At 50.0% G+C, this 26,362-nt stretch overlaps 2 protein-coding genes across 28 annotated transcripts in view; one reads left to right on the forward strand and one right to left on the reverse strand.

Annotated features, from left to right (window-relative positions):
• Positions 1-26,362, reverse strand: part of LOC122575114 — a 151,342-nt gene that overhangs the window by 47,678 nt on the left and 77,302 nt on the right. For 8 of the 27 annotated variants that reach the window (XM_043743631.1, XM_043743629.1, XM_043743630.1 and 5 more), the window contains exons 9-10: positions 7,898-8,436; positions 2,640-7,776 (exon numbers count right to left, since the gene is read on the reverse strand). In XM_043743631.1, coding sequence (XP_043599566.1) covers positions 2,640-2,685 — 46 coding nt within the window. In that variant the 5' untranslated portion in view covers positions 2,686-7,776; positions 7,898-8,436. Of the gene's footprint in view, positions 1-2,639; positions 7,777-7,897; positions 8,437-26,362 lie in introns of those variants that run through there. The other 19 variants (XM_043743612.1, XM_043743608.1, XM_043743606.1 and 16 more) reach the window with 13 other exon arrangements.
• LOC122575111 (opsin, blue-sensitive) lies at positions 22,194-24,916 on the forward strand. The gene is made up of 8 exons (XM_043743594.1): positions 22,194-22,579; positions 22,873-23,064; positions 23,269-23,484; positions 23,573-23,703; positions 23,818-23,990; positions 24,113-24,270; positions 24,375-24,470; positions 24,554-24,916. Exons 1-8 carry the CDS (start codon positions 22,518-22,520, stop codon positions 24,663-24,665), a joined length of 1,140 nt encoding a protein of 379 aa, XP_043599529.1. The 5' UTR covers positions 22,194-22,517; the 3' UTR covers positions 24,666-24,916.

Genomic DNA, 26,362 nt, shown 5'->3' on the forward strand with positions numbered 1-26,362 from the left:
TAATGACATCCCGTTCTCGGCAGTCTCTTTCCCCTCGCCGCCCCTAACCCTTTTTTACTTCCCTAGCGCCAAGTTTATTCCCTCTTCGCTATTTTTTTCTCTCCTTTTTACTTAAGCCCGGTTTCCCTTTATTGCCAACCCTCTTTTGACGATCTCGCGTGTCTCGACGAAATTTAGCCGCGCCACGATCCCCGATAGGCTCTATAATTATCCCGTTTTATCTTCATCAGGTAGGGTGAGTCTGGGGGAACAACTCGCGACCAAGGAAGCGATATAACCTTCGTTCAACCGTTTACTCCCAAGAACGTTTTCCATTCGAGGTCCGGCACACTCGAACCGCGCTTATTTATTCTTTCTATCCTCCAACGCGTAGTGGACTACCCTCTTCGTTTTAATCGCCGATTACCCTTTCTACCTGTTCCATTTGCCGCTTTCTACTCCGTGCCCGCTTCCCCAATCTGTCACCTTCTTTTTTTATTTGTCTCCATTACGCGCGTCCATCATTTTTCCGTTTCCCTATTCTACGCCATCGCCATCGCCTCGTCTCGTCTCGCCTCGTCTCGTCTCGTCGCGTCGCGTCTCGTCTCGTCTCGTCGCGTCTCTTCGCGTCTCGTCTCGCCTTGTCAAAACTGCGAAATCGTTTTTCACCTTTTTTGCGCCGCACAACGATCGATAGGTTACATACGCGACGATGGCTCGATCTGCTGCTTCGTAACAACAGAACCAACGATCGACGCCCGTAAAGGCAGCATCATTGATGCGTTTAAAACGATCGCTCGCCCAGTTATCGCTTCTATATCGGAATGCGTTGCACGTTCTCTCTTCTTTGTCTTTGCCTACGTCGGAACAAACATTCCGGGCAAAACGTTTGCCCCTGCCCTACCCTCGTAAACCGAACTTGTTTGGTAAACTAGAAAGACCCAAGAGGAATCGCGGCGCACCGACACGAAAATCAAAATTGTAGGTTTCCCGCGGACCGGATGCTTCGTTTAACGAGGCATGTATGCGCGATTCCCGAACGCCACCGCAAATGGACCGACGGAGAAATATTTACAGTTAATATTATCCCATTATAAAAGCAGCGACCATCCTGTCGCGTTCGACGGCCGACGTTATAACGTAGATATTGATAAACGAGTGAACTGACGCGTCTGTTCGGCATAATACGGATAATTTATGATCGTGAGAGCGCGACCGGAGTTCCTCTTCTACTCGGCAATTAACTCGTCGATTTCTATCCCCCGCGGATATCTTCCAAAAGCTCCAAGGGCTTTTGATATATCTCGGCTACGCGCATCTTTTATTTATTTATGCTAATCCATTCTCTTCGGCGGATCGTCTTACCGTCGAGTTTACCATCTCTGAAAATTTCATACGTAATTCTTGCATCGCTGCTCTACGTACGTCTTCGTTCGCAAGTATCGGAACGCTTGCGGGAAATGAGGTACGCTTTCGGTATTTTAGAAAAAGTTGTTCGAATCGCCAAGAACTATCGATAAATTAAGCTACTGCCAAGTATAATCTTGCATCAAGGTAGATATCGATCGGCTCGATCGATTCTGACATTCGCAGGTTACAGGTTTTCTACCGCGTTGGCGATGAACGCCGATATTCCGATCGATCGTTCCTTTCCTTGACAGTTTCGGCCAATTATCGCAGGATGAAGTGGAACAGAGTCGCATACGCGATTTCCTTGACCTCGGTTGCACGAGACCTCTTCGTCGCGATTCCTCTTTTATTTTTACCACCTTCGAGCAGCAGCAATTAGCCGATGGGACTTAATTCCGGCATCGTCATCAGGATCGTGGCGCTCGGTAAATTTCACGAGTTGACTGGCGATCTCGGAATTCGTCCGTTTAATTATTATCTTTGCACCATTCGCGCTCCTTGACGCGAGATTTTTATTTTTCCGCTTTCTAACGACTTTTCGTCTTTCTCTTCCGTTCTTTCCCCATGCCCCGCTTCTCTTTTTCCCTCCCTCGTCGCAGACTCGCGTACCGGAACGCCATAAATTCTAGCCATCCTACTCTCTTGCTCACCACCCTTTTCCTCTTCCTCTTCCTCTTCCTTTTCCTCTTCCTTTTCCTTTTCCCCCTCGTTCCCTTCTTTGTACCTTTCGTTCTCCTCTTGCATATCCCTTTTAGGGTTGCGCTCCTCGTTCCATCGCATTCATGTACGAGAAAAATCGCGACAATGCCGAAGAAAAGCCGCAGAACGCAATTAGAAGAAGTGTCGTTTCTAAACCGTTCCTTTATATTCTTCGCTTCGTTCGCTGCAAAGCGAAAGTCAGCGTTCGTGTGTTTCGCCGCCTTTCCACGTTTCCACGTTTCTCGCCCTTTCGTGGTAAGATTATTCTCAGCCGGAGGTGTCGGCAAGGGCGCAAAGGCAGAGAGCAAGAGGATTTGCCGTTATCTGCGTGTATTCGCGGCGCAGATCGCAGATACTTGGGAAGCTGGAATCGACGCGAGACGAGGGTCGCGTGTCTATAACTGGAAGCTAGATAGATATCGAGAAAATCGCGGTTCTCGAAGCAGAAAGTAATCGCAAATCCTCGCTGTAACACCTTTCTCCGCTTTCCTCCAAGCGAATTTCGGACGAATTTCGAAAGAATCAAGTTAAAATCGTGTAAAGCTACTCACCCTTCTGCCCGAGGAGCACGGCGATTAAGAGCAGCATAAAATCCATCGTCGGATACGTTCCTTGGCCGATCGGATCTCGAGATCGTGGACAACCTTCGCTTTCGCCTATCCAGTGTCAGTGTTCGATTCTTCGATTTTCCTATTCCGTGTACTCAGTCCTCGACCCACATTCAATTTCTCCTCCTCAGCGGGCAACGACGATCGCCGACGATCTACCGCAAACACACGCGTACGTACGTTCACAACACTGTGCAAACGACATTATCATATTACCGAATAGGAAACGAGTTTCCCAACAAGCCCGTCGCGCCACGATACCGTAAGATTACTACAGCGAGCAAAAGGGGTAGAATCGTTGGGGCGGTCGTACCACTCCCCTCATTGTTTCGGCCTACTTTTATCTGGCGACTTTTTAAGCGGCGGTTGAAGCCGACCTTACCGAAGTACAGTCGCGAACACCTCTTTTCACGCTGCTAATTCTTGCTTCGACGCCTCGCCACGAGAAACAGTCTCGACCCCTGTGTCTCGGAATCATCTCTAACAGAAAGCGTGCTGGGGTAACCGAAAGCAAGGATTTCGCGTTTTTCTTGGTCCGCGGCACGAACGGACGAACGAACGAACGAACGAACGAACGACGCTGTAAATGCGAAGAGGGATGGGTGGTCGCGCTCCGACCCTTCGTCGCTATTGCATCTCGCACCCTCGTCGAGAGGGTTCCCTCCTCGACTTCGTTTAAAAGTCGTCTCGACCGTTAAATACTTGTGGCCGGGATTTTGAAGTTTCCGCGATTTCCGAGTAGCGCCGCGTCATCCGATCTCTCGTTCGATAGGCATCGCCGGCGATAGTTTGGCACCGAGACAGGTCCGTTAAGAGGGCGGGTAATTTTCAGCGGAATCTCGTACGACGATCGCAACGTCGACGAAAAGCGACGGTCGAGGATATTTCGGTTCGTTCGGACCCACTCGAGGAACCGAGAAATTTCTCGGCGATCTCAGAGAGGAACGCTCGTGCCTCGAATTTCCCACAATTATCGTATATTTCGTCGCGGCCTTCTCGTTCGAACAATCGATCTCAGCGGCTGTGCGGCTCGAAACTAATCGACGGAATTAACGTTCGGAACAGTTCCGGGAATGATGCGGGACGTCGGTGCGGAAAATCTGGCTAGCTATTTTCGTTTCGTGGAACACCGAACGAGTAAGAGAGAAAGAGGGGGAAGGTGCGAGAGACGACTGAAGAAGGAAAGGGGCCGGTGTGGTGGAAAGAGAAAAACGAAAGTATGCCGGCGTACGGAAGGTACGGGTTTTAAATGCAACTTGTTGCAATCTCGCCGAAAGCTCCGAGCTCCTTCGACTAGGAACGCGCACGTGTGTCCTTCCCTCGGCGAGCACGCCTGTTCGAACACGGCGATCGACTTTAACGTCCGAACATCGATCTCTGGCGAATTCGTCGACGAAATTTACGCGTGCATCCGCGAGTTTTTCTCGCCCACGAATCACACTGCGACGATACGTATAACCGTGTTCGATGTTTGATCTTTGCCGTGATCGTCAGCCGAACTGTCGTGCAAACTGCTAACGGAAGAGAAACGATGCAGGTTGTCTGCCGCGGACAGAATGAAATCTCGAGGTCGGCCGATACCTCGTGTAGACAAACAACGGCCAAATTATTAAATCGAGGTCGAGGCGGATGTTTGCTCGACGATACCGGATCGCTGGGAATCGCTCGGCCGATCCTTTGTTTTTCTCTCGTGACACGTGCACGAGAGCGGCCGTGAGCTGGACACATGCACACGCCGATTCGATTCTCTTTCGCTCTCCTCTCTTTCTCTCTCTTCGAACCTCCTCCCGTTTCCGACCGTGTGACGCGAATGCGTATTGATTTGACCGAGACTATTCCCTTTCGGATCCATTGAAAGAAGGGGTGGAGCGTAGTGGGTGTACCTTGGTTCGTTTATTTGTTGACATAATTGCAGCGACACGATCAATTCTTCACAGTCGACTCCCTTTTACGTGACCAACCAGGCGATCGTTAGATCGATAATACACGGCCACGTCCGCCTCGTCGCGACCGCCCGATCCCGTACCCAACGCGAACCACGTTCGATTTGCTCGCACGTACTCCGTGATCCTTCGATCGCACGAGATTTCCCCCACCGCCGTGCTTAATCGAATTTCAAAGTTCTCACAGGGACTAAACGTTGATCTTCGATTGGGATTAAGAGCGGCTTACCGCAACGCCGTCGATAGCCGCTACTTCTGCCAAGGCTACTTCCGATTCATCGGCTACACACGACCGTTGTCCTTTCGTAAGCCAGCGCGATCCGGACAAGACGCGATCGATCGGTTCGTGGGATCGATGCGTGGAAAGGCAAGAAAGCGGAAAAAGAGCGAGTTGCGAACGTAGAATGTCGATCGCGACGACGATAGATAGAGTATCAGGTACGAGACAAAGTCGATCAAATCGATCGTCCAAAGTTTCAGAGATCAAGAACCCGCGAGATTCGAATTTGCAAACGACGTTGCGAGGCCGACGATCGATGTCGTCCGCCTTCTATATCCGAATTTCCCGTTTGACGAGAGACAGGGGCGAGTGCGATTCGCATCAGCGAAGACGCGACGTGACGCGGCGCGACGCGGCGCGGCGTGACGGACCGATTCGAGGACCGTCTCGGAGGGAAAGTTCGCGTCGCGGATGGCCGATGCCGACTACGAAAGCTCGACGTCGCGCCAGTTCAGGACTGTGCGCCGGTAGGTCGCATACCTGGGCGCGTGCGCGTTACGAGCGGAGCAGGTGCGAAATGCACGCGGCTGTCTATACCGAAAGCTCTGACACGCGCGTGCAACGACACCGAGCGACGTGGAACCACGGTTACGATCTGAACTTTGCTTTTCGACGTTCGATCGAATCTTTGTCGGTACGCGGATAATGCGAAGCCGCCATAAGCTGCGTGAAACGAACGGTCTCGGTGGTTCTTTCGTTTCTCGAATATTTTCCCAAAGCATTCGAAGACAGCGACGTCGAGTCGATACGTCGAGTCGATGAGTATTTTTGCGATATTTTTGTTCGATCGAGTGGCGCGAAACGACGATCAACTTTAACTTCGTTTCTCGTTCGGCCGTTCGCGATATGTTTTTTAAACGATAATAGATACAACAGCGCGTTTCGTAATTATCAATATCCAGTTGCGTTCGCTAACCAGTCCTCGTACAACACCGGTCGATACGAAACAACAATTAATTCCACTCTGATTGTTATTAGTATTCACGGCTTCGGCAACGTGTTCCATTTCCGATCGGGTTGGTCGAGGTTTTTCGCACGGCAAATTGAAAGTAATACGAAACGTTACGGAATTTCGGATCGATGCGACTTAGCGAAGGTGCGCTGATAAAAACACGACGATAAGCGTTTCGCGTAAATTTTGACTTTCGCCCCCGAAATCCCGGACACGTACGTAGTTTTGCATGGCGAGTAATTCTATGCATTCGCTATTCGTGATCCTGTAAATGTAGCAGATCAGGGAGAAGTAACGACCTGAATCGTGCATTCGATTAATTGTTCGCAAGATCGAAGAGAAACGTAGAGGCCGATAGGCGAAACAATTATTCCGTTGTTCCGCTATGCCGGGAAAAGCCGATGCGCACGAATGGATTCGAGGGGCACTTTAAAGGCGATAATAAGCTCGGTCGTTCGTAAACGCGTGCCGCGGGGAAATCTTCGTAAATGGAAAAAAGAGGGGAAATTAACTTTCCACCGTTTTCTTCCCTCGACGATCCGTCCACGGAGCGAGATCTCCGCTTTCTGCTCGGCAAAAGGAGCGCGTTTGCCGGCACCGTTGCGGAGTCTCACGGCCCGGCCGTTACAGCTACGAATGCAGTAGATCCAGCCGACATAAAAATTTCTTTCCAACGGGATAATCTTTTTTTCCCGGCTTCTCTAGGCTTCGTTCTCCTCCGCTTTGCTTCACTTTGTTCCGCAAACTGAAACTGACGCAACAGCCAATTTCGTTCGTTACGGTAACGATAACGGTAATTGTTAACCGTGTGCGTTCTACATGCGGTGAGCAGTGGACGACGAAGGAGAGGATACTCTCTCGTTCTCGGGATCAAAGCTGCTCTTCCTCTCGATGACTCGCGACCGCTTTGCTTCGCTGTTCGCCGGTGTCGTTTTTCTGTCGAACTCGCGGCCAAACATCGAAGCCTGAACCCAAACGTCAACGTCGAGACGCCTGCAAAAACGAAGAGAGCAGAAATTTTGTTTATCTCCGTGGTGCGTCGGCGATCATAATTTTCTCATAATTTTCTCATAATTCTTCCAGGCGGATACAACTTTTACTCGTTAGAAGGGAAGGTTAATTGTATTCAGTTTCACCACGATGATCGTAATTCGAGAAACGCGTGTTATTTTATTATATCTTGCGTAATGCTTGGCTCAAATAACTGACTCGAATAACGCCGGCGTGTTACTTTCTCTTGATGCACCTAAAGTACGCGATACTTTTTCACTCTTGCGTTATTACATCAAAGACTAATGGTGTCGTGTAATTAGACTGCGGATTTTTATGCAATTTCCTGCTTTCCTGCTATAAAGGGAACGGAGGAAACGACGAACACGCGTAGCTGATATGTACGCGGCAGATGAAAATAATTTGTTTCGCTTAGAAAAGATTGTTACGAGTGGACTGCGCATTGAATATTTTATACATCGTGGCACGAAGAAAAGGTACACGGCGAGTTTGATCAGTTTCCGTGGAAAGTTCAAGATTGAGCTTCAAGACGTTGAAGGGTGAAACGGTGACTCAAAGAAACCGGTTACTCTATGCGATAATACGTTTGTCGCACAATCAACAGATACCCGGGTAAAATCGTTATATCTAGGCATTGAAGAGGGAAGGTTGGTAGGAACGCGAAGAAACACAGTGAAACACGTCGAAATCCTGTTCCCTTTATGCTCGTTGCGGTGCTCCTTTGAAAACAGTTGCGGTACAAATCCCAGTTCGTAGGTATAGACGATAAATTCCATTGTGGTTTGCAACGGATTGAGAAGACAGCGAAATTGTTTTCGCTGAAAACCGCGCATATGGTCGAGCCAACGATTTGCGGTTACGCCATCAAAGACGTTGTACTTTGGCCAGCAGCTTCTACGAAATTGGCGTAAATCGATTATCCGTTCATTAATCGACCCACGCGCGCACGATAAACGATCGAGTCCGCGAGCCGGGCAAATGGTAGGACGGACGCTCGGAAATTACGTCGAAATACCAGTTGGAGAGAGACGGACGCAAAATCGTATACGTCTTTCTTATTGGCGGTTCGTCCGAATATCGACGCGTCCCACCCCTCCCTCCGTTTTCCTTTTCGTTTTCGTTCTCGTTCTCGTCCTCGTTCTCGTCCTCGTCCTCGTTCTCGTTCTCGGCGTTGTGCGGCCGTCGTTGCATCCACCGAGAATATTGCTCGCCACCGCTGCCTCCTACGCCAACCAGACGTTTGGTTAGCCAACGGCAGACTGTGATCGTTCTTTGTTAAAATCCTGCTTATCTTCGAATGAATAATTCATCGTCTCGTTTATCTTTTCGCGGCGGAGGCGCTCCGCGAAACGGTCAACGTTAAAAATAAAATTAACATAAAACGAGGCCAGAAATGTGATTTAAGATGCGTAAAAAACTCCTTTGCCGGTTAGATCTCGGTTGAGAAACGGGACGCTAAAGTTCACTAGTTCACCGGTTCGCTCGCTCGCTCGCTCGCTCGCTGTTGCGATCAATTTCCAGTCGCTGGACTATGCACAAACGTAAATAAGCCAGCTGAAAGTATAAATAAACAAATGTAACGTAAATAAAGAAGTGAAGGTGAATGTAAATAAATAAATCGATATGCCGTAACCCGCACGCGATATCATGTCGCGTTTTATACAAATTCTCACGATGGTTGGCGATCAGAGGACGACGACGTCTCGCGTGTAATTTTTACTTGACGCGATCGAACCCGCGTCGATATAAATTCAAATCTGGTGGCACGCGCATATCGATTTCAACGACCATCTGGTGTAATTAGCGAATTACAGCATTGGCCAGCTGCACGTTAAATGGCGCGAAACGGTAACACGACATGCTGGCCGTGTAACAAGAACAACGCGCGGCCTGGACGCGTGCGTTGCTTTCTCTCAGACAGATTGCGATGCAGTCTGAAAGCGTTCGATCGACGTTTACGAACGAATCGCGAAGCAATTCCTTCTCGCCGACAAACTTCCGTAAGTGTAACGCGCGTTCGTACGTAGCAGCTCGCGCGCTACTTAACCCGAATAAATAGGAATGTTCCGCGTCTGCTGGAAGATAGTATCGACCATCCTTTCCAGCTCGTCGCACTGGCAAACTCCTCCTCTTACACCTTGCCCGACTTCTGCCCTTCTCTCTCGTTGCTAGGTTTCTCTCGCTTTCTCGTTGGATGCTCGCTCGCGCCCTCCGTCTCAAGCCCTGTTGCACCACCTCGAGCAACCTGACCGTCTGAAACGTAACCTGGCGGGCGGAAGGGGCGCGAAGGGACGGACGACCGGAGACCGAACTCGAGGGTGTAGCTTTCACGACCTTTCCAGGCTACGGAGTTAATATTTATCGAGGCTGCCTGTAATTTTCTTGGGAGTCGGCTGCCTACCCCCTCGCCGATGTTGCCCGGGATGGAACTAGAGGGAAGAGAAAATAATTAAGGTAACTCCGACCAATCCTCGTGTATTCGGCGCTACGATATTTCTTTTTCCAGCTCTTGGTCGACCGAGACGCTTTCCATTCAACGAGCAGGCCCGATGGATCGTTCCGGCGAGATCGTTCGAATTATTGACTTTGCCTCGTACCTTTCTTTTCTACTCGAGCCGAGTAATCGAGAGACTGGTTCGCGAATTTTACGACTTCGCGTACGTTCAGCACGCGCTCGTGCCTCGTCTTTTCTCGAACCTCGGAATCGATTCCTGTTTGCACAGGTATCGGAACATTGTTTTCTTTTTTCTCTCGCTCTTTCGCTCGTTCATCGACGTACGTTGCCGCGGGATACCAAACGGCGCGGTTCCGTTCCATCCATCGACGTTGACTTCGAGCACGAATCTAAGCTCTTCTCCGATAGAAAGAAGACGACACACCGTCGCTCCATCGTAAAGCATACCCACGATCGTGATACATCATCATGCTACGTAACTACGATACACGGCCGAGTATGAGAACAATCCCTTGCGTTTCATTACACGCGCCATGTACTAGCCAACACGGCTAGAAAAGTGAAAACTAGTTACGAAGCATGAGGTATAATAGCCCAGCGAGAGGGTATCAACAAGTTCGCTCGTTTCGACGGCGAGCAATGACAGGCTGAAGGAAGGCGGGACGCACGAGGCTCGAAGCACGAGGCACGAGGAACGAAGCACGAGGCACGAGGAACGCCATTCGAGACTAGAGTCGCTACCTACGGTTCTCGTTGTATTCCTGCTCGCTGCCTGCTGCTTGATTTACAACGTAACGCGACCGCGTTTGCTATCGGCCACGATATTCCCACCTGCCTCTCTCGATTAATCGGTTCACCCTGTCGCGGTGTTAATTTATAGGCGTGCCGATCGGTTGGCGCCGATTGTCAACAAGTGGCCGATTCCCTACGAGCAGAACGCAAGGTGAAAACCGACGCGGGGTAACGCGAATTCCGATTCCATCTTTTTCTCTCGAATCGGCCGCGCGCTCCCGAAATCCTCGCTCCTGGCTTCGGTTCACCTAGTTACACTGACATCGATCGTGCCACGGGGTCGAAATAGAGCAAACAAAAAAAGCCAGAGAGGCGGCGGCGGCAGCAGGAAGGGAAAAAGCGAAAAAGGGAATAAAAATTAACGGTAAAACGAAGGTTCTTGGAATGGAGCGATGTTGGGCTGGCGATCCTCTGGGAGGCCGAAAATGCACTTTTTATCGCGCTACATCTCGTATGCGCCGCAGTATCAGGCCCGCGCATACATATTTCCTGGCACGTTCCCCGCACGTAGCTCGTTCTACGGCCACGTTCCTCGTTCTCGATCGTCTCCTACGGCTAGGTAAACGTGCAAGGTCGACCGTGCTCCCGCCTTTACGAAGTATCGAAGAATCAACGAACCGTTCCACGAGAGGACAGAAGCGGCCAGGTCCTGGTAACCGTTCGAGCCCACGACTCGACACGCTCTCCTAAAATTCTCCATGGATCTCGCAAGCGACGTTGCTGTTCACGCAAAAAAGACCTCGAGTGGCGACGTCCGCTTGGGACAAGTTTTTCTTCGGGAAACACGTACACCGGAGTATATTAATCTAGCCAGAGGGCAAGAAAGTACGAGAAGTAAAGTCTTTTTGCGGTGCTCGTTCGGAGGGGAGTAAGCAGTGGCATCGGATCTTCCGGTGGCGCGCCCCGCATTCCCAGTGTACGGCGACAAGAAGATTAAGCGGCCTCTCTTCGCCGAGCCGTCCCTTCCGGCATTTAGTCGCTGTCGAAAGAACACGAGAAACGGAGGGCACCTCGACGCCAGACCGGAGACGTACATATTTCCAAGTTGATAGGCTGGATCCATTTTTATCTTTAACATTTTTAAGCAACAAGCCTGTTGTGCTACGTCTACGAGATTACGGCAAGACCGGGCAAACGAACACGCTTCCGATTGGTTGCTTCTGACGGAGATTTCACGATTCGTACGATCCTAAAGATCGGCACATCTCTGTGCGAAAGTCTACTGCGCATTTTCACATCGCTTTTGAATCTGACCAGCCTGTGCTAGAATCTGACAGTGCGAATTAAAGCGATCCGAAGAGATTAAAGCGACTCGCAAGGAATTCGGGCTAACGCAACGGAGAAGAACGGAGTGGGGGAGAGGGAGGGGGAGAGGAAACGAGCTTGTAATCGATAAAATAAAAAAACAAATATCGTTCAATTCGTCAACGTTTTCTCTAGTTTTCGAAAAAAGATTTATGGAATCTGTTTTAAACTCGATTAAAAATCAAGACGTCGCACCTTTGACTCGGTAACGCATGCTGTTCTTAATGACTTATACGCGACGCAATTTCCAGCTCGAGTCGGTGGAACGCATACCGCACCAGCACCAGTCTTTAATCAATTATGCAAATGATTTGCGGACTGCCGCTGTACTTCCTTCCCCTTGCGTCACGAGGACGCGCAATCCAGAGTTCCCTTTCCCTTTGTAGCCGACATCCCCCGTGAACCATACCTCCTGGCCGAATACTCGTCTCATTCCCGTCCCATAGCAACATCGCGTGCTTTCCGCCGCTTCTTTCGTTTTACTCCTCACCAAAACTCGCGACTTGTTTATTAAAACTTTCGAATTAACTCGTTTTAGACACGTTCGTTTTCTACTTTGGTCGGCCGCGATATATTATTTAGCGGTTCTCTCTCTCTCTCTCTCCCCGTGGAATTTCCAGGTAAAATACACGGACCGTTTTCTCCCTTTTCTCTCTCGCCTAGTCAGTGACCGACCGTGACTCTCGTATACAAACCGCCTAACCACCGTCATCATCCGCCGGCTCTGCCAACGCAGTTTTGCTTTACACGCGTATAACCTTTTCGTATCTCCGGTCCCTCTTCCGCTTCGCATCCGTTCTCGTTTCCACCTTTCCTTCTAGTTGCTGGTTGCTTGCTCGCTGAGCCGCCCCAGCCTCGTTCGCCCGCCACGTTCCTCTCTCTAACGAGTTATGTTTCGCGCCCTCGTCGCGAAAGTTCGGATACGAGATTACCGTGCTGGTCGGCTCTCGAGCTTCGTTGCCGATATTATGGAAAACGCGAGAGGCAAAGTCGCGAGAGCTCGATGCCAGGAAACGAAGGAGAGGGAAACGAGTCCGGGAATATCCTCGATTCTCCCTCTCTCTCTTTTTCTCTGTCGGAGACGAACATCCCCTTTTTCGGAGGAACGAGATTTAATACACGCTCGATGCTGCTGCTATCGTTGTTACGGCGAAGCATCGGTGTTTCGATAAGAAACAAGATGCGCGTATTTATATTGGCAATGCCGGAGAGCTGGCTCGTAGTTTCCGTTAACAATGGCGATATCCTCCGAAAGCAAAAGTGCATAGATATCGAAATATGCGGGCGAACTGGAGTGTATCGATAACGAACTAGCGCCGTCGATGCTGCCACGTATACGCTCGCCCGGGCCTGGGAACGTTGCAAAGACGTCCCGGAGAAAATCCTGAAACGGCGTCTCGAGTATCGAGAACGAGAGCGAGGAAAAATATCATTTGCAGCGTTTTGCAGCGTTCCGCCGAGACGCGAGTCATCTGATTAATCGCATTCACCGTCGCGCTGACCGACAGCATTTTCTCGACGAGTTTCATGCAGCGAAGAACGGCGGATGTTGTTAAGTTTGGAGAAAAAGCGCGGCCGAGTTGTCGCGAAAGTACGAAGACGGCTTCCACGTGTATTTCTCGGGTTGAAACGCGCAGCGTATGCACGTCGCGTTTCGTGCTTCTCCGGCTTTGCTCTTGCTACCTTTGGGACACGGACGCAGGGATAACTAGACGAGGATCGTCGAGAACGGAAGGAAGAACGCGTTACGTCGGCTGCCATCGTTTCTTAACCGTTGCACGATAAACAGTTACGCTGCCCTTTCATAAGTTACGAGCGTTATGCGCGCACGTACAATGGCTAGAATATCAAACGAGCGAACGTAACGATTCGCGCTTTTTATAGAACTGGTTGAACGACGTATTCGTCTAGTATTTTAGTCGATCGCCGAGCCATCGAGAACGCTGCAAATAGATCTTTGTTAGGGCAAATGTCGGTTGATCGGCATGCTACGTAATGTCACGGGTCAATGTTGTATTATTCAAGCCATCCTTTTCCCTCACACTATCGCTTTTACGTTACTTTTTCGCCCGAGATTTTAGCCGTCCAACCGTTCCAGTTTCGCTTATTTCGCAATTACCGAATATTTATGGAAAGCGGAAACTCGAGAGACGCGCGTACAATCTGTACACACGCTAGACAGACAGATGGATGGATGGATTCAAGTAGGATGCAGTTTGGAAAGTAGGATCGCGTGGCAAAGTGTGAGCAACGAGGACGGGCAGACGGAGACGTTTGCTACGAAAACGAGAGCAGAATAATCGTTATCAAAGTTTCGCGCCGATTCGAGAATGAATCGGGAACTGGCTGACCAAGATCCGACAAACTGCAGCGGAAGTCGAGTCGGTGAGTCGGTCCGAAGGAACTTCCCATCGAATTAGAGAAAAGTGTTCTCGTGGCGTCCTGTGCACACTCGCTACGACAAAGTTCTCCGTTAATCTCCTGGAAACCCCTACGGGTCTCGATTTATCGACGATATCCGATACGCGGAGCTTCTTCCTCCGATTTATTCTACCCGTCCTCCTTCTGTATCCACTTCGCTCTCCCTTGTCCAACCAACGACCCTTCCGCTCCTTCGTAATACACCTCGATCGGACGTTTTACAAGGAATTCGTTGCCCGTTTCGGTAAATCGTACCGCTCCCGTCCCTAGAAATACACGGAATATCAACGTTTCACCGTGGAACAATGCGACATTCTGTCAGCGGACGCATCGTATCCGCGCTGACGAAGCAGGAAAAACGAATCGTCGAGAGACGGGGCGAGGATTCATTCGATCGGAACGATGGATCGATGATCGTGTCGCGAACATCCTGCAAAGATCGTATCGCTTTAAATTTAGATACGACACACGAGAAACTTGAAGTTTATTAATTCTTCTTGTTACGAGAAGATTCGGTCAAGTATCGGCGAAGGGAAGACGGGAACGAGCAAAGTCGACAATGTTGGTCGATGTGACGATGAGGAAACGAGGAATTGGAAAAACCGCTCGAATCGGGTCCGCTCTCGACTCATTACTTTGAATTATTCGAATAATATTTTCCTGTCTGGCTGAGAAATCAATGCGTCTACCCAGGCGATGCATAATTCATGGCATAGTATCGGACAGATGGAAGATTAATAGGCCTGATCAGACGCTCTCTAATCGAACGCTTACCGCCTACTTTATTCCTTTCTCTCTTGCACCTTGCATCCGTTTCCTACTTCTCCTTCCCTTTTCGTTTATCTCTTTCGGAAGCTGTCTCGCATCCTGCGATAAAATCGATGGATAGCCTCGGGAGGGGACGAATTCCAATGATCTCGAGATTTTCCTATTCGGCCCTCGCAACTATTACGAACCACTTAATAATTTGAATCTTCAAAGATTCTCTTCTACGTTATACCTTGGTTTCTTGTACGAGAAGCTTTGCCCCAGAGATAAACGAGAAAATTTTCCTCGCCGACGAGGAAACGAGGAGTCGTTTCTCCTCTTCTCGACGCGGCTCTACTTCGACGAACGTCAGGTTCCTCGGTTTGTCTCGCCGCCGAAATTCGTCTTCGAACGATAAAACGTGAATTAAACGCGGCAAAGTCGTATACAGTGGGTCGTTCGATTTACAGGGCGGCCCAGGCAACGCGACGCGACGCGACGTTCGTAAATGTCGCTCGGCCTCGATATTCGTCTCGTATCGAATATAAAGTTGCGCGAGGACGAACGAAAGCGTAACGCGAAAATCGCCGTACGGATAAAAAGTTAGCAGCGTTTGCCGGAGAAAGTTTGCCTCGCGATTGCTGCATAGTTCGAGGGTTGCAAGTGGACTCGCGTTGCTCGGTGGACCGTTGTCTCGTTCGGCGTGGATTATCCGATTAAAGGCGAGACGATCCTTGAAATCGCTTCGCGGTAATGGTTAACGAGCAAAACTGTTTTTAAGCGAGAACGACGCACCCAAAGTGGCCGGCGTCGAGCTTGTCTCGAACGGAAAGCAACTTTTCTTCGGATAACTAGGAGCCCGGCCAATAAAAGTTTGTCCTCGCATAATGCGAGAAGAAACAATTTTGGATCGCGTCTCCCGTGCGAAGACCTAATTGAGACGAGCACGTACTACCCCAATAACTTTCGAGTTCGACTCCGGAAATTAAATGACGTGACGCAAAAGCCAAACGCGCTCTCAGCGCTCGGGGAAAAAATAGCCGAGGACAGAGTTTAAAAGGAACCGCAGGCCAAGAAGACGGAATGCCGCGCGTTTAGTTCGAGTTAACCGAACTCGGGCTAAGACGAGTCGAGAATACATTTCGACGACGCGATGGAAAAACTTTTACATCGATGCGACGCGAGAGAACGTGCGCATTTTGGCTTTCGTTGCGAGGCCATTACAACGCGTGGTAATTATTCGGAATAAGCCCATCGAAATCGCCGAGTCGCTGCCTGTTCCGAATAATCGATTACGGAGCAAAGTAGCTCGACGACGCGTTCTCCTATTATCGATTCGACGATCTTAAAGTTGGATTTTTACGAGGGCAACGACTCCTGCCTACACCCGATGGTACACGATAACGAAGAAAAACGGAAAACGCGATACCTACTCGGATCGATTGGCGATGCTGTTCGTCTTGCTTCTTTTCCCTCGAACGCACAACGTATCTATGTACCTGACAAACGAGAAACTTTCTCGAGACGTTATCGGTATTTCAGCGAAGATGGAACCGCGCTATTCCGGTTCTGGCGCATCGAGACGCGCTGACTCGGACGAAATCGCGAGCAATTCGCCCATTATCGCGAACCAGACGCACGGAACGCCTTAAAACGCTCAAGAACGTTAAAAGTGCCGCTAACGGGGCAAATCGATGACGATTACGTTCGCGTTTTAAACGCGGCAGCACGACCGTGGCCAGCAGCGATTTCGAACGGCACGGTGCAAGAGGCGTTTCAAAGCGGACAGAATTAAAATTTGCTGGTGCGAGGCGGCACATTGTCGATTGGTCAGAGCCTCCAGATGTCGGCTATACGTCATGCCGGTGCATTGTACGAAGAGAGAACGTTACGCGCAGCGGTTATATCAATTTTCAGTCAGCGGATTTCACCGCCCTTCGCAGCCCGACACGGTGCATACAAATTGCCATCGCGGCTGCTAACTAACCGTGCGAGTTTGATGAACGAAAAACGACCGGCCATAAATAATGTCGCGTAACAACGCTTCGAAACGATCGATGCGATTGTCCGTCGTGGGAAGAACACGACGATCGCGAAGGAGCAACCGCGATTGGACTTGCGCTCTGTTACAGACTTTCGAGACGTTGCTCTCGTCCAAGATGCAGCGAGTTCCGTATGGGATTTGCAGGAGAGAGAGAGAGAGAGAGAGAGAGAGAGAGGAACCGAGAGGGGAAGGACGAGAGGGGCGGGTGGGAAACGTAGAGACGCGTAACGCGGAGAAAAGTGCCGGTAGGAGGCATATAATGGCGAGTATTACGGGCACTTAGTCACTTTTGTGCTTCGGCCGGCATTGTGCTAAGACAAAAGATGGCGAATCCCCGGGAGCGATTCAACTGTCCCACACGAGCCAGTCGGCGGCACTCGAATAACTACGAGGGGCTCAGGGCAAAATTAAGCCGAGCGGTATAGCGCGGCAATTCGCGAGCGTTCACAAACACTCGCTCCTCTTATTCCTTCTCGTTTGTTACGGTCACGATACGCTTGCATATTCGCGGAGCGTACCTACTACTTGCAAATGGAAGCATGCTACTACCTTCTTCGTGTTCGAGTCGGCCGCGCACCCGTGTCCGGGCCTCTGCACGCCTCTGCTCGCCTCTGCTCGCCTCTGCCCGCCTCTGAAAGCTCCGATACGCATTGTACCATTCCCCCTTTGTTATCTTTTTCTGTCGCGAGTTTACGCGGCGCGCCGCCCAGCTCGCCTGCTAGTTTCGACTCCGACAATAGCCGGGCTTCTTCCACTCTTTCCTGCCTTTATTTCCTCTTTCGTTTCTCTCTCGTCCCTGCGGCCGACGCGAATTCGTTACGCTTCGAGCTACAGACTAGTTAGTTAGCCTTTCCTGATTATTTTTCCTGCTTCGTCGTCGCGCACGCCTGTCCTTTGACGAACGTACCGTCGACTACTTTGCCGCCCTCTCTCCACCAGTCACGATCAATTTCCTCGGAAGATTTTCAAAGTTGGCTAAATTTCCAAAAACCCCAACAATACCTGCGGGAATGTGGTGGAGAGGCTTGGCCTGCCGCGGTCGTCTGTGACGTCGATGTTGGCAATTTCAAATCCGAGAACGCTGAAGAATCGAGGGAAAAGGAAGACGAACTAAACTTATAGAGAAATAGGCGGAACGATTCGGAAGACCACTCGGTCGCGGGCTCTTTCATCTCCAACATCAAAAGGCAATTCCTGAAATTATGGAGATTTTTCCGAAGAATTTCGCGAAATCGACGGTATTCTACGTAGAACCGCGCCCTCGTGCTCTTTGTCAGAATAAACGGGTCGGGGGTTGAGAAGAAGGACGGCGAGAGCGGAGACGGAAACGAGGCCGACGAAGGGGAAGAAGGACGACGATAGAAGAGGGAAGAAGTCAGGCTCGGAACAAATGAGAGGTTATTTCAGGCGGCAGACGTATGTACGTATATTCGGTACCAACGTCTCAACCATCGCATCGGCCCGAGTTTCCGACTTTGCATTTTTACCGTGAAACTTGCGGTTTGCCGTTAAACCTCTTGATCGTCTCTTTCTCTTTTCCTTTCTCCGCTGAGTAGCTGCTGGTGCAAGAGCTGCAATAAACGATCAACGTGGATAATCGAAAGCATAGCGCAGCGATGACGCAGGATGACGCGAAATCGAGCGCGTCCGACCAGCGACCGTCCTTATCTACTCGCATCTCTCGTCGACTGTTAACGCGTGTACCTCTCCGCAGGAGCGTCGCAAGATCGTTCAACTTTCACGCTGTTTGCACGATTTATTTCCGCCCAGGTCACGTGTCTCGGTCTAACTACGTTTGAAATGCTTCTCTGACAACCAGATCGAAGTTATTTTCGCCCATTTCGAATTCGTATAACACGGTTAATTGATCGCAAACAGACTGTACGATCGTAAAAAGTCGGTATCGTAATTTTAGACGGCAATAATCTTCGACGAAACAATATCGTACTTCCGAGCGATTTTTTTTCACCGCCAGAGAATGTTATCATACCAGCGTCCGATATCTCGTCGCGTATATGTAGTTGATTAGTTTCGTCGTTGCCTCTGGAACAAAGAGCGGAGAGGATCGGGCTCGCGGAAAGATAACGCGGAAATATCCCAGTACGTATCAGGAAAATGGGACAAGCAGCGCGTATAATACGCTTTATTGTGTACGAGATGAAGATCTCGGGTCCGTGTGTGTTTTCAGCTTCTTCGGTGCTTCTCCGTTGCTTCGTCCCGTACGAAAATACGTGGGAACGATACAGGATCGTCAAAGTGCCGGAAAGTGATAAGAAATGTAAGAGCCGAAAGACGTACAGAGGAAGACGGCGAAGCGAATAAACGTCGTCGTTCATCGTTGACTATCGAATTTTGATCCCTCGGAAACGAGCAATTTTTTTTTTCGCAAACGCGCGCGAGTGACGCAACGCTGGATGACGCTGCAAACGTTAGATGCTAAATGATCACGCGTCACAACCATTAACGTTCGACTCGCCGACATATCGACCGATCGCAAGGTTAAGGAAAAACGGGCCGCGATTGATATTCCCCGACGTCTGTCACGTTGTAGTTTCGATCGGATCAGGACATCGATCGTGTCGGAAATCGCGAGACGCCGTATCCCTCGGGGAGAAGGTACGATTAAGGAAGATGCCGAATTGATTCGGCCGTAACGAGGGGAGAATTGTCGGGCGGAGGGTAGGAGAAGTGCTCCCTCGTTTCGGTAAAGCCAGCGATACGACTCGTGGGACGCGATTTGAATAATCACGATGGCTGTTGAATCGGAAAAAGAGTGTCAATCGGCACGCTCGGTGCATGGAACTTTCTCGAGCGAACGCGCGTGGGAAGCAGCGGGAATGCGGGAATACAGGAAGAGCGAGAAGCAGAAGAGAAACGCGCGGACCGCTGCCATTAGCGAGCGCGACTGTCGCGTCGTAGCGACGACGAGAACGAGGACGAGCACGACCCAACGGCGGCTGCCCAATTAGCGTTAATCCTTGTTAATCCGCGTCTCTCCAATCTGCATTCCTTTGTTCTTCGTTCGGGCCGCTTCGCGGCCCGACTATCGCGACAGTTTACGACGAGAATATTTCGAGTTGGTAGCGAAGGTTTGAGCCGAGGGGATAGAAGGGTTGCGGGACAGGAGGATGGAAACTAAACGCGGAAGCGGGGAAAGCGGCGATACCGAGGGAAAAGTAAGCCGGAACGACGACGGGATTCCTAGCTCTCGGCGAGCTTCCACGGCAATTTTATTCACGACTGTCGATCCTTCCGGTGGAACGTTGACGAGAAGGAAAGGGAGCGACGCGTCGACGAACTCGAGAAAATGTCGCGTAACGAGCGTGGCTCGAAACGGGCCACCGGCCTCGTCACTATCGGCCTGCTGAAAACACCTTCTCCTGTCTTGAAAGTCAGAAACACGCGAGAACGTTAACGCGTGTGTAGTGGACGTAACGACGATCAGGATAGCGAGAACAAGGATGATAATAGTAAAACAACGAGGTTTCGACGAATGGAAGCCGCGATACCGAAGGAAAGCACGCTGCCGATCGAGGAATGGCCCGATTGGCACAGGCCGCTAGCCAAAAACTCAACTGCGATCCTTTCTCCGCTACATCGACCGGTGGAACGCTGTCCGGAGAACGAACGCGCGAGACGAAAAGTCGGAACGCTGTGCACGGTGTGCATGCGAGTTGCGGAGATTCGCGAAATCGGCCGTATCGGGAGAGATTGTTTCCGATACACGGCGCGAACAAAGAGGAACGACGCGCTTAGAAATATTTGTCTCTTCGGAGCGACGAGGCATTGTCCTCCCATCGACGATTCCTCTTCTCTGTGTGGACGCCTGCGAGCGACCGAACGACGAGACAAAACTCTGGGACACGCGCACAAAATCAAAAGTACGATGGCACGAAGGACGGCGGTTCGTTCGACCAACGGATACAGAGAGATAGACGGCTAGACAAAGGGGCGGAGAGACAAGGAGAGCGATCAATGAGAGATGACGGACGCGGCCACGAGACCACGGACCACGAGCCACGAGACCGACGAAGAAGGGAACGCGTTTGAGCGGCTCGACGTACCGGGTCGAGGAAGAGGGAAGAACGAGGACCGGCGTCAGCGGTCGCTCCACTCACATTGTTACCATAATCGGCCTCGGTTGGGCCCATTGTTTGTCATTCAATTTTCCCGCTGGATTTCCACCGCGGACAATGGCAGGAACGCTTTATAAGTCGCGGGAATTACACGGGCGAACAAAGCTCGTAAATATATCCGTTGAATCGTGAAAAACGTCCTGCTACTACTACTACTACCGCTACTACTACTACTACTTTCTCTCTCTCTCTCTCTCTCTCTCTCTCTCTCTCTCTCTGTCGCTGTCGCTGTTACACGCAGAATGAAACTCCTCTCCTCTCCTCTACTCTCCACTCCGCTCTCTGTGCTCCTGCATCGCGACATCGCGCGTTCCACCCTTCCCATTCTAGCTGATCCTCTCACGTCACCCTATTCGTCCCGCACATCGTATCGTTCTTTCTGTTTCTAGGTTGCGTGTAAAACGCAGGGCGGCTGTGTTCTTTCGCGCGGACGCGCTTATATCGGGCACCCGACTGTCCTCGGCTGGTACGTACCGGAGGCAACGTACCAACCAGCCGACAAACTGGCCAGCGGCTGGAAACGCAACGGATACCGAGGCCGGCGTGGAGTGTACGCGCGAACGGACCAACGGCGACCATTCTCGTAAATCAGTGGAACTCCGGCTCCGTTCCGGGACAATTTTATGATTTAATCCGGCGAATGCGCGAAGGCTGTGGTCGCGATAGCTTCGAAACCCGAGTTCGCGATATACCGGCTGCACTTGCCGAGATGAATTTCACACGGCGCCAAATGGTGACCGCGTGTAAAAATGGTTTGCGGCGGCCGATGGGTGGGACGGCGGATGGCCGGAGGGTGGTTCAGCGGACGTCGCGTCCGAATACAGAGGACGGAGTACGGGGTTAGCGGGTTGAACGCGAGGAGACCAGGCGACGCAACACGACGCAACCGTTCGACGCTCAACCAGCGTGAAATTTCAGGACGCTGACCGACGTGCGTCGCAATTTCTCCGAATTTTCGATCGGTTTGAGAGCGTTATTTGGTTAAACCGATAACAAAACGAACCCTCGATTACGAGATTGACAGCGCGCATCCAATCGATTCCCGGCCGAACCTGCACCCTCGTAATTTCCCTCTGACGAGTCTCTCGACTGCCTGCGAATTTTTCGCATGCCAACACGACTCGACGATCCGCGAGTTGCTCGTCGATGCGAGGACACTCTATTGCGCGTTCCTGCGATCGTCTGGCTCCGTTTCCGAAACGTCGCCTTGATCGCAGATTAAGAATCGTCGCGAAAGGGCATCGCGTCACGAACGATAGAGACCATGGGGATCGGTTCGCGTGACCGCCTAGACTCAGCCAAACAAAAGGTTTCTCGTATTCGTAAATCGCAAATCGAATTAAACTCTCAAGCGGCACGCCATTCCCGATCGCGATTCGTCGCGCGTATAAAAGCAACGGATCGCGATCAACCGAGTCAAGTGAGTTGCGGGACGTATTCACAACCTCTCAGCCGCGTCTCACTTCAAGCCGTGTGCATTACACCTTGTTCCTTTCTCAACGCGGGTTATCACCGCTTTTTATTCTTTCCCGATATTGTTTTCCGTGTCCACACACACACATACACACACACAGCTTCCGCGTTCAAACGATCGATCCAATCGGAGAAGAAGATAATATTCGTCTGTCCGTTCCGCTTGTGATCATCGAGCGACCATCGCGATCTGTGTCCGTTGCGAAAACGTCGTTAAACGAGTCCCGTGTACCGAGCGTCGAGTTGTGCGAGTCGTGCCGGGATGTTATCGCATAATGAGACTGTCGTTAACGGCCCATTGGCTTTCATCGGCGAAGAAACTGGGTGTGTACACGTAATCCCTCGACCTTCTAAATCCTTGCGAGACGATCGAGACGAAAAATACGCAACTACGTGGTACTTACTCGTGCACTTTGTTCCATAAATGAGAAAAGTTTACCGACTCGAGTACTCCTGATCGAACAACGATCCTTCGAGACAAAGCGCTACGACGCAACAGGATATTTACGATCTCTTTGATCGCGCGTCAATTAATATCGTCCGTCTCTCCAAGCGATCTTTACGATTATCTTTACGATTTACGACGATTAACTATTGTTCGTTTGCTCGTCATCCAGGTATGTTCCGTCGATGCGAGAGAGATTCCTGGGATGGAACGTACCGCCGGAACATTCGGATCTCGTGCATCCCCATTGGAGAGGGTTCATAGCACCGGGAAAATATTGGCACATTGGATTCGCGCTCATCTATTCCATGCTGCTTGTAATGTCTCTCGTAGGAAATTGTTGCGTCATATGGATATTTAGCACGTAAGTTTGAAATTATTTCGGAGGGTTGGTGGTGCCCTCCCTCGAGAAACGGTGGAATACACGTCCGCCTGCGGATCGATCGTTCGCCGTTTCTCGAAACTATACCCTTACTTTGTCCTATACCGACTACCGTCATACGCCGTCAGAATCTGGCGTCGTACCGATCGAACCGCGGATACTCGAGTTCGGCCTGTGTGTTTCCAGATCGAAACCTCTGAGGACGGCTTCCAACATGTTTATAGTCAGCCTGGCGATATTCGACATAATAATGTCCTTCGAAATGCCGATGTTTGTGATAAGCAGTTTTATCGAACGTATGATCGGCTGGGAAATCGGATGCGACGTCTATGCAGTCTTTGGTTCGATCTCTGGCATGGGGCAATCCATTACGAACGCTGCCATTGCCTTTGATCGATACAGGTTACGATTATTCCGTTTGATTATGATCTGGTTACGGTCGACATAAACCCTGCGAAGATACTAAACCCCGCTTTGCTTCTTTTCGCAGAACTATTTCCTGCCCGATCGATGGACGGCTCAACTCGAAACAAGCCGCGATAATCATCGCTTTCACGTGGTTCTGGGTGACACCGTTCACTGTTTTACCGTTGCTAAAAGTCTGGGGTCGATTCACTACCGGTAACAAATTCACGGAAATTTAACTTCCCCTCGTTCCTTCTCTTCTCTTTTTTTCTGCCCTCCCCCACCCCCTCCCCCTCCCTCTCGCGTGTTATTTCAATCGAATTATTCCAGAGGGATTGCTCACCACTTGTTCGTTCGATTTCCTCACGGAGGATCAAGACACCAAGGTCTTCGTCATGAGTATCTTCATCTGGTCTTACGTCATCCCTCTAACCTTTATCGTATACTTCTACTCTCAGTTGCTGCAGTCTATTCGCAATCACGAGAGAATGTTACGGGAACAGGTCGGTGTCTAAAAATTTCTTTTCTCCTTCTTCTTCTATTTTCTCCCTCCCCTTTTTTTTTCTTCTTTTAATATCGTTAAACGATCCAGCTCTAACGGACTTTCTTCGTTTCTGCTCCATAGGCAAAGAAGATGAACGTAAAGTCATTAGTCTCGAATCAGGACAAGGAAAGGAGCGTGGAACTGAGAATCGCCAAAGTGGCATTTACGATATTTTTCCTCTTCCTTTTAGCTTGGACACCGTACGCAACCGTGGCTATGATAGGAGCATTTGGCAATCGGTAATTTCCACGTTCCTACGCAAGCTTCTGCCCATTCTTTTCTTTCTTTTTTCTTTTTTTCTTCTATGACGTAGTTACGATGACAAATCTAATCGTCTTCGCAGAGAGCTTTTAACGCCTATATCTACGATGTTACCCGCCTTGTTTGCCAAAACGGTATCTTGTATCGACCCGTGGATTTATGCGATCAATCATCCGAGGTAACTAATCACTCGTGATACTCTCCGCGATATCGTGGACGTGAATACAAACGAAACGATTATCGCTCTCCATCTCTGTGCAGATACCGACAAGAATTGCAAAAGCGTTGCAAATGGATGGGCATTCACGAGCCGGAAACAACTCACGACTCCGCGTCTGTCCAGACCGAGAAGATTAAATCGGACGATGCATAAATCGAGGGTCTCAAACTTTCTACATTGACGCGCTTATGGGCACGATCGGTTTTCCAGTACGAGATCGAGACACGCTAAAAAGAAAACCACCACTAGTGTGATCCCGATCTTCCTATAAATGCGTAGAATCTCGGATTCCACGTAATTACGTGAAATTGTAAAATTGTAAAATTGTAAAATATTATACGATCGTAGCGATACGTACACCGATATCAACGATCGTACTGTTATTAAAGCATTATTAAAGTAAATCCCACGGCAAGCTGTTTCATCGAAATTTCCCTTTCGATCCACGTTATATTTACGCCGATTAAACGTCATATCGAAACATCGTTGTGGCGTTCCATCGTTGGTCGAGCTTTCCTCGTGAATGCGTACGAGAGGTTGCGCGCTGTAATAAGCGCTGCACCCTGCGCGGCAACTCGCGCGGGTCAATCGACTTGAATTCAAAGCCGTCCAAGTCGATTACGCTTATCGGTGTCTTGATGCGAGTAACAAACAGTTTCGCAAGATCTCTTTTGGCGGAGAAAATGGGTAGCCTTTCGTCTATCTAGTGGAAATAAACCGTGTTGAAAATTCTTGCAATATAATTAACTCGTTGTTCCGAAATTCTCGGCGCACTACTTGTCGAAAAAAGTGTGCGCGACGAATTTCCCTTTGATAACGAGCCTCTCGTGACACGTAAGCTTCTTTTTCTCTCATTCGGCGTGCAGAAGGGAGGAAAGAAAAGCGTAGTTTCTGCCTTTTAGCGCTTTTTACGGAAAATTGAGAGGGTCTTGTTACGTTCTCGTTATCCCGATCCCCTTAACACTCCTGCAACTCTTCCTCCTAAGATTCGCAGAAAGCGATGATATTTTTACGCGAGGCGCGTCCGGAAAGAAACTATTTCGTTACACAGATTCGCAAATATAACGCTACGCGAGGTATAGCGTTTCTTTGGTAAAACGAGAGAAAACATCTTGATACGGCACATATTTTTCAGCAGACAGTACGAGACAATACAAAACCGACCATACAGACCGAAAGTATATATCATTGCCGCGTCTCTTAACGTGTAACTTCGATTTACAGTAATTCCGTAAAAGGCTAGTTAGTAACTTCTAATTATCGATTCGTCGTTCATTTACATATCGCGTATATATTCGGTTCGATGGAAGAGTGGCGTCGCTAGAAATCGATCAAAGTTTCCGGATACTTGCGAACGGCAGCGTATAACGAGAAGCGCAAGAGGATATCGATGAAGTAACGAATGATAGTTTTTATCGTAGAAAGATTTCGGTTGATCGAGAAAGGCTAAAGACGATTACGCGGACGTGGAACAGAACGGTGAAAGTTTAGTCCCGATGGCTGCAACGTTACGAGTCGTTGGGATCGTGTAGGTACGTGTAGATAGTATGCTCGCGTGGCTCCCCGGACAGTAGGCGGAGTCAACGGATAGCCCGGCAGTTCAGTTAATATGCAGTTAGTACGTCATTTGTTTCTCGCCGCTGGGAGGGCTTATCGTAATCTCTAACGTCATGGCTCCCCACGATCTCTCGCGTTAGCAACGCTTGCCTCGCAGATCAACGAATTCGCGGATTCTGTGCATACAGCGCGTTAAACGCGATCACGACGATTCGGCCGATTAGACGAAAACGCTTCTCCGATATCGAGAAGTAGCGGAGAAGAAGCTGACTTACTTTCCTCCTCCCTTCCTC

Source organism: Bombus pyrosoma, linkage group LG14 (assembly GCF_014825855.1).
Source record: "Bombus pyrosoma isolate SC7728 linkage group LG14, ASM1482585v1, whole genome shotgun sequence".
NCBI classification, from domain to species: domain Eukaryota; kingdom Metazoa; phylum Arthropoda; class Insecta; order Hymenoptera; family Apidae; genus Bombus; species Bombus pyrosoma.

Excerpts from the sequence above, each read along its gene's own strand:
- LOC122575111 (XM_043743594.1), top strand. The coding sequence starts at position 22,518 with ATGTTATCGCATAATGAGACTGTCGTTAACGGCCCATTGGCTTTCATC. Across the intron at positions 23,485-23,572 it reads ATTGCCTTTGATCGATACAG|AACTATTTCCTGCCCGATCG; the intron begins GTTACGATTATT and ends TTCTTTTCGCAG. Across the intron at positions 24,271-24,374 it reads ATAGGAGCATTTGGCAATCG|AGAGCTTTTAACGCCTATAT; the intron begins GTAATTTCCACG and ends TCGTCTTCGCAG.